At 35.9% G+C, this 15284-nt stretch overlaps 1 protein-coding gene across 2 annotated transcripts in view; it reads left to right on the plus strand.

The window, feature by feature from the left end:
- Positions 1 to 15284, plus strand: part of LOC139121868 (death-associated protein kinase 1-like) — a 123452-nt gene that overhangs the window by 39465 nt on the left and 68703 nt on the right. For both annotated transcript variants that reach the window (XM_070687127.1, XM_070687129.1), the window contains exon 3: positions 5290 to 5428. In XM_070687127.1, the coding sequence (XP_070543228.1) occupies positions 5290 to 5428 (139 nt within the window). The remainder of the gene's footprint in view (positions 1 to 5289; positions 5429 to 15284) is intronic.

The following is a 15284-nucleotide window of genomic DNA, read 5'->3' on the forward strand; positions in this document are numbered from 1 at the left end:
CCAGCCAAATTATAAACATGTACAAACATCTAATTTTAGAAAAATATTACTGATCGCTTTTCAACTATCTCTGGTGAAATAAGATATTGAGTGGCAAAATTCTCAGAATGCTGAAATATTGTTCAAGATAGTACGTGTAGCCCTGTCACACAAAGCTAAATCACAACCTACCTTTCTGATTTTTCAGGATTTTAATGTCATGTGGCCTGTTTCTCTTTCACCAAGCACTTTTGCTCTTACTGCTTCCACTATAGAGGGACAGCAGCCTAATTAATCTTACGGTAATACCCTCATGATATTTGTTTCATTGAAAGTAGCTTTATTTAACTTTTTATAAAATTATAGAGAATTTTTGATATTGACATTATTGATGTTTTCTTTAGGTGTGTTTTAATGCAAAGTATTGCCCTTTCCAGCATAATACATTGACTACAATGTGTAATGTTATTGCCCACAAATGAATTCTACATTTGGTCTGGACTACAAATTAATAACTCTTGACATAACACACATACAGACTGTGTGTAGAAGTTGAACACTAGGTAATCAACATGACCTTGAAAGCAGAACAAGAAACTTCATTTTAAGGGTAGCGCTGAGCTGTTGCCGCAAAGAGGCGCGTGGTTTACGACGATGTTTGCAAACTGCAAACGTTCTATAAATGATTCCAACAGCTAAACGTATAGTTCATGGCTCTCTAATCCATTCCAATACTATGGTCTACATGTGAGCTATACCCGTGCATGTACATGTATGTGTTGATGTATGTGCTTTGTTGGCATATATGTGGAGTTATTGGTGACCAACAGGATTCATGTAATCATCTCTTGTGAGTGACAGAGATCTACTTGGTATCATACGCTGACATCACCTATTTTTAATATTTTCATGAATAAATGAAGAGTCTCTAAGTCCACAGGAAATGAAATCAGAGATAACAATCTCCACGGCGGACAGGTACAAAGTCCTCTTGTTTGAATGTATGATCGATAAAATGTCTGACTTTGTCACAGAATGTCAGAATCTCCGGAAAAGGGTGACATTTCCTTGTTAATTAATGTTTATCATAATAAGACTATCATATTTTTGTGCCAGTACAAAAATATGAATTTGTCATGTCATACGTCATACAGTTGTCAATCTTCAATAAGGAAATTAGCAGAAGTTTACAACTGATGGTGTATTACATTATTTGAAGTGTTTTTCTCCGGTAACAAAACCGCTTACTTGTATATATTGTCATGCCAAATGGTATGAATAGGTTTTAATTATTTCAGTCTCAGTTGGTTGCAGTTTACGACAGATATAAATTAAAATCATGACAAGTACATGTATCAAGATATGGCAGCTTTAAAATTGTGACAGAATTGATTGAACAAAGCCATGTCTAATTGAAGACTTGTATGTCATTAATGTATAAGTTTATCAAGGTCCATAAAAATGTTGTATTTCATATGTAGTGTGTGATATTAGAAATGCCAGTATGATTGTATTTATTCTAGAATTCAGTGACTTTAATAGATGTGTATTAGTTTGATATGCAGTATGCACATATAGAGAGATTATGTTATTATTTCCGTTTTTGGAGTATTTGTCTTATAAATTAAATAGTAGTTTTGCATGTGACAAATTAATTTCATCTCAAGGGTTTCTATAACTAGACGTTTTAATGGTAAAAACACTTTGGTCCTGAGGGCAGTTTTGCAAAATTGTATGCAACCTACATTTAGCATGGTACTTTATGATCAGTAAACGTCAGCAGTAGTTTTCCCCAGTATGTTTGAAGTCCACGATTTCAGCTGTTCAGTCCTGTAACCTCTGAGTCAGGTTAAAACTACTAACAAAACGCAGCTGATAAGTTAGGTATTGTGAGATTGGCATGAGATCATTTCCTGAAATGTCAAGAGGAAGCTCAGCCAGGAAAAAGGTATATCTTTCATGTATACATTATTGAAAGACTAAAGGAAGAGCATGGCAACGAGATAAGATGATTCTTTTCTCTTTTATTCATCATAACTTAGGGGGTCTACTTAACCCCAGTATGGCTCAGCAGCAGCTGCATGTGATGAGAGGGAAATGAGAAACTTGTCATTTTTACAATAAAAGAACATTCATCACTGAATGTGTGTCTGTGGGTTGAAGCAGGAATTTCCTGTGCAGTGACTATTTTCATCCAATGTATTTCAAACATACAATACTGGAATGCTCCTCAAGTCAGTTGTACATTTACATAACTGATGAAATGTTTGACTAGGCTAGGCTGCAAGATTTTATTCATACACTGTGACCTTGTCTTGAGAGGTACATGTACAACATGTACAGATGCACACCTGAATGTGGTGGATTCTGGAAGATAGTCTCAAAGCAAGCAAATTCCAGGATTTAAAACAATAGAGAATATCACTCCATGGTTTTAGACCCCCAGTCTGTTGCTTTGCATTGTTGTCCAACAAGGGAACCCTGGGAAAACAGTTTGAGCACATAAATTTATAAATATTAATTTCTCATATCTGTTTGATTTTTTATGTGTATTCAGTTATGCAAAGTGTATTTATATGCATTGTTTAATGATAGAAATCAACCAAGAATTAGCCATTATCAATGAAGAATATCATTTGGCCTTAATCTTGAGCTATAGGACTTCAACTCCTTACATAATCAAATATGCATTGTTTTCTCTGAAGTATATGGCCAAGTATTATAATATATCCCTGACAAATACACAGGTATTACAGAACTCAAGAGTTGTGTATGTTAATATTGTACAGATAATCAACACAACACAGGTGTCGGTGAAGTTGTAGGTAAATGTTGGTTCTATTTCAAGTGCCTCTTGTGTTGTTACCATGGGAACAGTGTATGAGTTTGGAGCAAATGGTATTGGCCACTCAAGTGCTACTCAGTAATAGATGTAAAAGCTATTATTTTGTGCAGTCTACATCTGTGGAGGTCATTAAACCTGGCCAGCAGTGCCAAAGATCAATCGACTTAGACTGAGTGCAAGGTTATGTGCCCTCCGTAATCACCGTTTTCTTTGATTGTAGTGATGCTGTTTCTATGGAAACACCAAGGGTCAATACCCTTCTCTTCAATAATAGATGAGAAACCGTGATTAGCAAGAATTTGCCATTCATTGGCAAAAACAATTACAATGAATGGTGGAATTAAAGGTGGAATTGAAGAGATTTGCATAATTTGTCAGGAACACTCACTCTCATTGATGATGTTAAGGGTTATATACATGTATACCCATGAGGCTGTAAATGGGTGTGTTGATTTAAACCCATGAGGATTTGCATGAGCGTGTAGATTTTCATCTCAAAGTAATTGCTTCTAAAACAAATCTGCTGTGTGTGATTCAGCCCTTTTTTTTCTGAGAGAGACAGAGACAGAGAGACAGAGAGACAGAGAGTACATGCAACTGACTTTATATTAATTAGTATATGATAAATACACAACAAAATACTGAAAACATTTTAAGACATACACTCGTGTAAAGACCATTGCTTGAGTGAAAGAAAGTGAATTCCAGAAGCTATGAGAAGGAAAGTGCATAATAAACATCTAACAGGTGTCTGTTGTGTTGAGTACATTCCATTGCTATGACATCACTCTCAAAGTACACTCTCCATTGGTGGGAAATGGACTTCTCTGACCTGCCCTATTTGCTCTGTGGATGTATATCCACTGTTAACCTTCTCTGTGTAGAGTCTTTCAACCTAGACGTTATCCCTACTGCAAAAGCTAATGTGAATATAATGGAGAGGCCTGTTTCTTTGCAACCATGCGGCGAGGGATATTGTGTTGTTGTGTGCTTCTCACTGGGTGTCTGGCCAGGAATCCTGGTCAGATCAACGAGGGGGGTCAAGCAGAGTGGGGATAAGTACAGTGCAGGGATGAAAATCACGATTGAATTGCTGTCAAAATGTTTTGTCGCTGTAAATACAAACTTCTTGTGCAATGGGAGGTATGCTGTTCTAGTACATGATATTCCATCTGTGCTGATCACAGCTTTAATAAACATAGCATCATTGTGTGATGCGATGATTTAAAGTTTTCACTGATTGTAAAATTGGTGGTAATGATTTGCCATTCCTGTGAATTTTGTCGTGTAAACATTTCAGACAAACACTTATTTTTGCATATTGATGATAAAGTTTGATATCATTTAATCAGCCATGTTGTCAAGGATGGCTCCATGGACCCTCAGTACTAAAACTGATAGACTGATGGCATAATAATTTGATATATACATGTGTGTGATATATTTTGCTCATGAAGAATTTATAAACCCATGATATTAAACCAGGAGAAGTTTATGTTCTTGAAAATCAAAGGTATCATTCATAAAGTAAAAGCTATACCCATTTCAGTAAGACAGCGTACATTCTGTTGACCCCCCCCAAAAAAAAGACTGATTTGCTTGCAAGTCTAAGGTAACATTGCAACTTGACCTTGCCTTTGAGGTCATCATTGTTTACTTTGAATCACCATCTGAAAGAAAGACAAAGTCATCACTTGAACTGAAACTACAATGAAACTTTTCAAGTGAGATTGTGTGACATTGAAATTTAATAGAGAAATGTACAAAGAACACATCTGATGATTTTTTTGTGTTCAAAGACATTCAATATTCTGTATTCATCATCTGATATGTACTTGAACAATTCTACCCCGGCGACATTGGAAGAGCAAACTTTGAGAAAATTCTTCTCAGAGTTCCAAACCTTGCCAAGGGCAGCAGTCATTGTTACATAGTTTTGTTGTTTCAAGCTGTGACAAGTCACGGCAGGGTTCAACTATGAACTTATGTCACACTGGTATTGACCTTCAAGAACTTTTTAAAGTTCATCAGGTTAAACAGGGGCACTCACCTTTGCATTTGGAAATGACTGTACTGGTTAAGTTGAAATCTTCCGAATAATGTTTGGTTCAAAACATTTCAATAATTGAGATTTCTGTAATTACTGATTGATTAACACATATAGCTAAAAGTACTGATTTTAATGTGCCCCAAAGAATATTTTCATGATTTGTGCATGCACTCTTCAGCAAGAAATGAACCATTCAGCGACTTTGGATTTTTCTTGTGATTGAAACATGGAATGTCATGAAAGAGATGCAACATACGGTTTGTAGGGCTACGTCAATGGTTCAACTTTGATCCCTGTATATACCAATGTGCTTGACTTTTAAAGTGTATTTGAACTATAAAAGTCAAGCCTGAATGAAGTTTAGACTCAATATTAAAATTTCCCTTTTTTTCCCCACAATTTGTCTATTTTGCAGAGTTGCTGGTGGTGAACTCTTTGAATTTCTGGCAGAAAAGGACCATGTGACGGAAGAAGAAGCAGCGTTATTTACAAAACAGATGTTGGAAGGAGTCCGACATCTTCATGACAAGAATATTGTGCATCTTGATTTAAAGGTGAGTCAGACTGGACATCGGTTTAAGATGTCAACAATAGCAAGTATGGCATTTCAAACTTCAAGATCAACTTCAAATCTAATAACATGAGTTACATCCATTCAGGTTTCAGTACACATTTGATATCATATTTACTCGTTCACACCTCTTGATAACAAGATTCAAGTTTCACATTTGATGTTAACAGTTTGTATTGTCGACATATCATCAGTGATGTGGCTGAGGTCAGAGAACATCAGTCAATGGTTTTACAATGTCAGTAACAGCAATGCCTTCTCCAAGACTGGTTTGCTGTGCATAGCCAAGGGTAAAACCTAGTAAAAATGACTTTGAAACCATGGTAACATACATCAGCTTATCCTCTTTATCAAACGCAAGTTTCCCACAGTGCAACATTGATACAGATAGCTGTTATAGTGCTAAATATCCTCAGATATCAAGAGAATTTCAACAATAAAGGTTGGAAATGATTGTAATAAGAGTGCAAATCATAAGCAATATGTAAAACATAAGCTTATTCGGAAAAATAAATATTTCAAAATTTTGTTAACCCTGTCTTAGGCACTGCTGTTTTCATATGTATTGTACAACTTACAGTGACAAGAATGCTGTCAGAGAAAAATTTACTGGTGAGAGGACATTAATATCAGAATACATGATACAATGTTTGCCAATGATATGCTCTCCATTCCATTAACATTTATTACATATTACCTTGGTTCCCCATGAGGTTGGATCTGAAACTCCAAATAGCAAAAAAACAGAGCACTGTGCTCTCTGTAAACACACAGAAGAGTAGTAAAGTGAAACCAGGGTTCAGTGTTTGACTTTCTATTGGCAAACAGACAAACCATTCAATCTATATTGAAATGCAGTGTTCTACGCTCTACTTTCATATCCAATAGTTTACATGGTAAACAGATCAGTGACAGTCAATAATTGTATTATAGACTAATGTCCTAGGTGAACCAACTAGACTACACAGCCAGAATCAGGAAAATCACTGCCAGTTTACTCTCAGTTTCTACCCATCTTGAGACTATCAATATTTTGAAATAAGCTCAGTGAGTTCAAACCTGTGGTATGAATATGAATGTCTATTTTTACTATTTCGTATCTTAGGTAATTTATTCCTGTATTAGTGTTGAATATAACAATTTTGTAGTGGTCATTTTAGTAGTAAGAACAAACATGAACCAATGTACATATCGTTAAATATACTTCAACTTTGAAGCAGCAGGCTCTTGAAAATTGTACTGATAGATAATGGATGATTTTGTGACCCCTGTATGACCTCACATCCTGGCATTTTTGTTTGTACTAGTGTACCAGTTCATGGAAAAACATAGTAACAGCAGTCATATTAACTGAATTCTACTCTGGATTGCAGCTATCAGTGCCTCAATTAAATTTTATGGAACACAATTGCAACATGCTCATGAATATTAAATAGTGAATCCCATTTACAATGTACAACCCCAGAGTCCAGGACCTCAGTTCAAGTGGAGGTCAGGAAAATTGACGTACAAAATAAATATCAGCAATGTATGCATGGAAGAGACAAAGTTAGGTTTTCCTTACTGTACATGTCATGTACTTCTACACTGTAAAAATTCATAAACTGAAGTAAGATAATCATGCTTGCACATCGTGTATTTCATGCAAATTATCACAACAGTACTGTGATACGCAGAGGTTTGAGATTTATTGTAGCAATAAAGAAAAAAAGTTGATTTTGTAGTCGATACCAGAAATTTTCATCCTTTTGTCACCTTTCTGTCTGTAGCTGGGGTTAAGGTTTTATTTTGTTACCCAATCTTCCAGTGTGTTTGAAGATTCTGATATACCTGACCTCTCAAATTCTAGAAAAGTGATGACATATTGTCTCGTTAGTATTTTCTATGAAGATTAACTTTCAGTTTGCTGTTTAGTAGCATCAAACAAAACCCGTTTTGATATACAGAAACTACATTCCTCAAATACCTGAAAATAAATTCCATTTATAATTAAAGTATAGAATTGCCTAATAATTTAGATTAATCTTTAATAGTAGAAAGTACATGCAAGTACGTGTAAGATGAATCAACAAGCCAAACACTGGGACACTCAAGAACACTGTGAAAACACTTGTAATTTAAATCACTGAGAGTGATTTATGTCAGGTGATAGTGTAAGTACATGTGCTAAAACACTGATGTTAGTCAGTCATTTAATTTGTCTTGACTCCAGTAATCTGATACAATGATGAGTCAACCAGACCTCTACACACATTCTGATGTATCAAATGTTGATACTGTACACGTGCACTTGTTTAGCATCTGGTGTCTTCCACTTGTGTTTTAGGGCCATATGTCATCAACATAGATTTGGATGGTTAGGAACACAGCGGGACATATTCTTGATTAATTTATTATTCTCACTGAAGTTTTACAAATGAACAAAAGAATGAATGGTTTACACCAAAGATCTCATCAGAATGTACATGTAGAGGAAAAGTAATATGCAAATGTCCCATCCTCACTATTGATCTACTGGTACATGTAGTGTCTGTACGTGTATTTTGAAGTCAGGGTTTACATGCCCAAATAACAGCACAGATACTGGGCTTCCTCTCTGTAGACAGTGTAGGTAGAGTACAGTTGCAGTCCTTTTACTATTACATGTACATGTGAGTAGCTCAACAAAAAATACATGATTTTACCACGATTGTAGTTTGCTTTTCCTTACTTTGAATTTCCATCCAATGTTAGTCCAGCAATTGTGACAGAAAACACCCCAGTACTTGAAGGAAATATGTCATATGGAGACTGGCTTTTGAAGTAGTCAAATACACTTGTCCAATTCATTGCTGATGGAGAAGTCGGATGGCAGCTGTGAGAGACCATAGCTACCTTTCAACCACAAGTGACATGCATGCCCACACTGCAAACACATTTAAGACATGGATGGAAAGATAAATGTATTGAATGTGCTGTGGAACGGATAGCCAAGTTTGACGAAACCGGACAGTGGTGAACCTGAAATTTAGTAAAAATTAACGAACTCATAAATGAGGTTGACTCAGATAGGAGTTCCTAATTATGATTAAACGATGAAATCAGTGACACATTTAAAAGGAAAATTGAATCAAAAATCCATTTGTTCAGAATCAAATCACTCAGAATGTAGCATTATCAGTGACACAGTTGACTGCACTTGTAAAGAATGACTCACTCATATAATACCTACTTTCAATATGTACTAAACTGACCAATTTTCACCTGATAAAAATGTCATGGGTTCGATAAATAGGAAAGTTTTCTCAGAGTTTTACACTTTCATGACATCTGTAAATGTACACCGCAAGTTGATACAAGACAGGTGAACAGGCCTATTTGTACTATGTATTTGTTGATAATTTTGTTTATCTCGAGAAGCAAATCCTTCTAAGTCAGGATTTGAATACGCTAGAATATATCCAGGAAACTATTGGTCGTATCAAATCTCTGACTAGGATTTGGTTGAAATGAGACATATGTAACAAAACCTGTCACAATATTTTAACACTGTATATGAGAATATTACATGTTTTCAATGTAGAAATTTCCAAAGAACAAAACAGAGCCCCCTACAATATTATTTTCCTCATTGATATTTTTCAGATATGTTCCATTCATTGCAGTGAATTACTCTACAACTATGATTGATCAGAGTGAGTCATTTGTAAACAATGTTTGATTGGAAAGTACTTATAAATAACCGAGCAAATTGACCAAAATAACAAAATCTACTCAGCATTACAAACATCCACTGTGTGACCTCAGAGGCCATGATGGTAGCAATTTGTTTAAATGGTGTCAAATTCTTCCTCTCATATTTCCTGTGAATGCATTCATATCATATTTTGGTTTTTTGCAAATGTAGCGAAGTTATACTTATGACTTATAGATTTAACTGACAATCACTGTGACTCAAGTGGAGATAAGATAACCTGAGAGACAGAGAGAGCACAAGTGAATAAATCTCTCTCTCTCTCTCTCTCTCTCTCTCTCTCTCTCCATTTATTAAATTGAAACAAGAGGGTTGTGTGAAAATTTTACATTGAAGGGGTTTAATACTTCAGAACTACACTGGTTCTGACGATTTGGTTTCAGAGTACCGTACTCGTCCGAGTATAAGCCCCTGCTCGTGTATAAGCCCCCCTACTGATTTTAGAGGATCTTAGAAAATGCATTACATCCGTGTATAAGCCCCTACCCTAGTGTAACTCAAATACAGAAAGGTTAGGAGAGTATATTTGGTCATTTAACTTGGTAAAATTAATTTTAGATAATAAAGAAACCATTAAAAGATGTTAAAACAATGGGAAACTGGAGTTCCCTTGACAATATCGTAAGGAAAATGACACGTTTTTCCACTACTATCTTGATTCTTTGACCCTACTCACCCCGTCGCCTAAATAGAATAGTCTCACTCACTCCGCCATTGTTTATTTTCATTCACGGCCACGATGTTTTCATGCTTGAAACATGCAGTTTCTTTTGTTCGAAGCAATTATCCTTTCATTTGTGAAGACTTTTCCTGGTGACTATTACAATTTTCACTGCTATGTTGTTGTTTTCACAAGATGTAGACAGTTTGATATTGGAATATTGAGTTGCCTTTCCGTGTGGGCAATGCATGCCTGTTTACATTAGTCACTGTTGATCAGCAGCATACATGACGTCTTTGTTTCAAGTTTAGGGTTTTTTTCGACGCTGAAATTTCACCAAAATGTCACTTCTGTATTCAGAGATTGTACAATCAATAACTTTGGATGTGTAAGTCGATTTTGAAAGCGAAAGAAAGATCGAGTGGTGTTGAAAAAAATCGTGCATAAAATTAGCATAAATTAAGCGTCCATGCCAGATAACATGGGGTTGCTCGAGTATAAGCCCCTCCCCTAGTTTTACCGCTGTTTAGTGTTGCCGAACCGGGGGCTTATACTCGGACGAGTACGGTAATACTAGTACATGTAGGTCAAATCATTTACAGAGAAGATTTGAGTTGTCAAATAGGATAAGACAAGTACATGTAGTTCATAAACATATTTGGTAAAGACAGACTCTATAAATCTTGTATAATCATGGACGTCTTTTTTATGTCCATGATATAATCCAGTGCAATGTAGGAGTATGCTATATGAGCCTTCCTTATGGGTTTTCTGTGACAGCCAATCCAAAGGGTTAAGGTGGTTAGAAAGGCTAGAGCGTCAGTTATAACTTTCAACAAAACTATTAAAATATAAAAGTAGTCAACATTCTCTATGGAATAAAAAAAAACTAGACATTTGGGCACAAAGGCATCGCAGAGTTATAGCCTGTTAAAACTTCTGAAAAACTGACCAAATAAGAAGAAGTTGGGGAGTCCTTGGTGTATTAACTATGGTAGAGGTCCCCTAGCTTTTAATAAAATGTTTGAAAAGGGAAAGTCATTAATTGCGGTTTTTCAGGAAAGTTTGACAAGGCGGTACTGGCATTCAGAGTGAGTGACTGCTATTGTAAATGCATTTTTAGATTCTTTGAGTGTCAAAGAGGTGTCAAAAGTGAGATTAACCAAAAAAACTGCTCTATGACTTCAAAAGAGGGGTGCAAATATGGCTTGTTTTCAACATTTTTGACAGAATAACAGTTTTCCTACATAATTGTATACCAATTTAATCCAACTTTGAAATGAGATATGGACATGGAATTTTTACAGCCTATTAACAAGGTTACAGATAAGATTTGTACGGCACAATTTTCCTGTATTCGAAGTACGTTTTGAAAAATCACATTTTGAAATTTGAAAGAATTTTTAATAATTTTTTGATATATAAACCCATGTAAAATCATAAAAACAAATTTTATTTACAAATCCTGCCGTACAAATCTTACAATAAATAGTGTCAACATATTTATAACTAATTTGGTAATATTAATACTATCCAATTATTATTAAATTCAAATATGTAAAAAAAATATGAAAAATTAAATTTTAATATTTACTGGTGTCATATTTCAAAATTATGGCTGTAAATATACAATTTTTATATTCTTTGGAGAAAATATTAACTGAGGGAGTCATCCTGAAAATTTGAACTAAATATCTTGATTTTAACACCACAGGCGCACGACGTCTTTTAAAATCACTTGTCTGTAATTTTAATGTCGAAACATGCATTTTATTAAAATCTGTGCAAACGGAAATCGTGCGGGCAGCTATTGAGGCATACAGTGAACAGTGCCCGGCCCCGTGCACGGCTGTGGCCGCTTAGCTCAACTGTTAACGTTACTAATTTTATACAAATGGCGAATTTTAAAATCACTTGTCTACCATTTTATTGTTGAAACATACATTTTATTGATAACTGTGCGAACGGAAATCATGCAGGCAGCTTTTGAGACATACAGTGAGCAGCGCCCAGAACACGGCTGTGGCCGCTCGGCTGTCTTGTACACATTACTCTAAAGGTACGAAACTATTTGGAAAATAATTTTTAAATTAGACAAAATTAACGGTTATTGCCCATCCTCGAGATTCAAACTTCAACATAATCAAGGGGATACTTACAAAAATCGATCGATCGGCTTCCTAACTTGTAAAGTTAACATCGGCCCTAACTACGGCTGATAATTAGCGCAATGTTTTTTACATGTTTTTTTACAGACAAGTCCCCTGCCAGCGCCATTTTCAAAGTGTGCAGCTTGAAGTTGACGCATGCGCATACTTTCCTTTTAAACCAATACGTCATTGTTATTCGTACTGAGGAATAGCCTTCAAAATGGCGGTGTCACGGGAGTTGTCCGCAGGTGAAATTTAGCGACTTACCAGCAATTACATGGCACGGTGCAGTTTTTGTGTTTCAAGAACCCAATCGATCGATTTGGTACCATGCATGCGACAACACAGAGAAGTTTAAATCCCCAGGGTTGCCAACAACGTTTTATTTTACGGATTTTATTTAAATTATTTTCCAAATAGTTTCGTACCTTTAGAGTAATGTGTACAAGATAGCCGAGCGGCCACAGCCGTGTTCTGGGCGCTGCTGTATGTCTCAAAAGCTGTCCGCATGATTTCTGTTTGCACAGTTATTAATAAAATGCATGTTTCACCATTCAATTACAGACAAGTGGTTTTAAAATTGGCCGAGTGTATACTATAAGTAACAGCAGAGCTAAACGGCCACAGCCGTGCACTGCACTGTAGTGTAGTGATGGGCACTGTTCACTGTATGCCTCAAAATCTGGCCGCACAATTTCCGTTTGCACATTTGTTAATAAAATGCATGTTTCAACATTAAAAATTCAGATAATTGATTTTAAAATTCGTCGTGCGCCTATGTCTAACACTTGAAACTTGACATTAACTCTGAGAAAAGAATTGGTGCAAAAATAGCCTTTCCAACAACCTTAATTGTGGCATTTCTTCCTACATTTTACCAATCAAAACTATCCTTGCCAAGGACCTGACAATGTTTTAGCCCAGCAAGGCACTAAATTCCACCACACTGTGGATTCCTAATCAGCACTTACAGAGATAACACATACTGGTCTGGTTTGCAACTCAAGGCCTCATCAATACTCATTTCATATTCATTAGTCCCAGACTTCTCATTAAACCAGAGCATTGGTTTGCTGAATCAATCAGCCATTTATCCTGTTTTCACTGCCTGATGATCCAAGACAGGCAATTCCGGATGCGACATTGGTGAAATTGAGCATTGTGTCCTTGGAAATGAACAGAAATTGAGACTGATATGATCCCATCTTCAGCTACTGGGATCATGACAAGGCCAGCCAATTGGATGCAGGATTTAGACGGATAAGATCAGACTGCTATACATATAAATGGCTTCACTGTTTAAAGCAGACAAACTGATGGAATGTTATTTAATATCGATATTGATGGTGTTAGTGCAATTTCCCTCTGGTTAACCTCAGAGGAAATTGCATACAAAACCTCAGCTATACGTTTGTGTACATGCGCAGACAGCGAATAAAAGACATCAACAGCAATCTTCTCAACATGAAGCTCCAGTCAATTCATACACAGTAAAACCTGTCATCATTGACACCTTATGAAGAATTGAGGTGTAAATTGCAAGTTGAATAGAGTTACATCACTGTTTATTGAGAACACATCTCTATCAAGGACTCTGTATGTTCCAAAGAAAAGACACGTTTTTACTCTGTACTTCAATCATATGTGTGCAAGCAGTAACCAAAATGATGTTTTCTAACCAACCTTTGCAACAACAGTGTTCATATCATTCTGTTGTTGATGTATTTTCATGCATCTTTGAATTGTGCATTCATAATGAGGTTTTTTATAATCAGGTTGTGTAGTGACCTACAGCTTGATTAGTTACAAATGTGAAAGTACATGTACTTTCTAGTACTTTCGTTCCGTTTATGAAGTACAAGTTTTTGTTCAACCCCCGAAATCATGTCAATATGCATACCGTTTAACTTGTCAAGATATAATATCCAGTGTGATTGTTGACAATTGAATCCTACTTCAGACTAGTTTGTTCATTAACAAGAACATTTCAAATTGCATTGTATTAGCTAGGCATTAATACTTGTTGATCAATATGCCCCATGGAGAAAGATAGGAAAATGTTTTATTTTATAGAAAGAAAATAATAAAAATATTTTCAATCCATGTAGGTGTGTAGCAAAAAGGCAAAGCTCCATATTACAAGATGTAAGAAAACAGAGTCCCATATTTGCCAACTTTAATGCATCTGTAAAACAGAAAATGACAATTGTCAAAAATTACAGCCATTTTGCCTTTAACCTGTTGGAATCTGCAGCAGTATACTGCCTGGTATGTCATTTACAGTGTAGTAGCCCACCATTATCAGATAGTGAGTCACATTGCCTGTGGCCGGCGCAGCAGTGATCAATGTATATAGCCCCATTTTCACCCGGAATTCAGCTTAGAATCACCTCTCTGGTCACGTAATGGAAGCCGGGGCTATCACTGATGATCTAGAGATTTTTCATTGATGATAATAGAGAGTCAGGTCACTTCAGGGCACATTCTCTTGAAACAATAGCTGCTCGTGGAGGTTAAAGGTCACGATGAATTATCAGCATTAAATTGCAGGGTTATGCCACTAATGATACAGTTTGAGTAATATTTCTTCGTGAAAGTGTACGAAGCATGCTTAGTTTGTTCATGCCAGCAATTTGACAATCAATCAAATGACTTCCAATGCCAACAGCGTAGTGCTTTCATATTTGTTAAATCTAAAACAGTTCATGATAAAGCTTTGTTTTAAACAGTAGAATAATTTGAAAGAAGTGTCTACCAATAACTTATGGGGCTGTGATTTTTGTGTTTTTGATCTTGAAAAAAACTGTCAACAAATTCATCATAATTCACCATCATTTATCCTTTACACCACAAACACTAATTCGTATCATTACACGGTAGTCCATCTTTTACCATATCCCCTATAGCTTCTCAAAAAGGGATTTGATTCAACGGCTGACTGTACCTGCACAGACTGAATAATGAACAATCAGGTTTATCCTAGGGTAAGCCAAGACCAGCAGCTTTAGGGAATTCAAAACAAACACGTCAACCAAATACTCAGCAGAGCAAAACACTTGCTGTATTGCACAGATTCATCAACTTATTGCACTGTTTGTCGTGTCTCCCTGTGCGTTGATCATGATCCATCACATTGAGATGTGTGAATCAGACATCACTAAGCTACACTGAGTTATTGTTCACACTGTCATTGAACTGGATTCGGTCTACATAATGTACCATAGTCAGATGATGATAATACTTTATAGTCATAAACGAATAAATAGGTAAATAAATAAATAAATAGAAACTTTAG

This window comes from Ptychodera flava, chromosome 21 (genome assembly GCF_041260155.1).
Source record: "Ptychodera flava strain L36383 chromosome 21, AS_Pfla_20210202, whole genome shotgun sequence".
NCBI lineage: Eukaryota > Metazoa > Hemichordata > Enteropneusta > Ptychoderidae > Ptychodera > Ptychodera flava.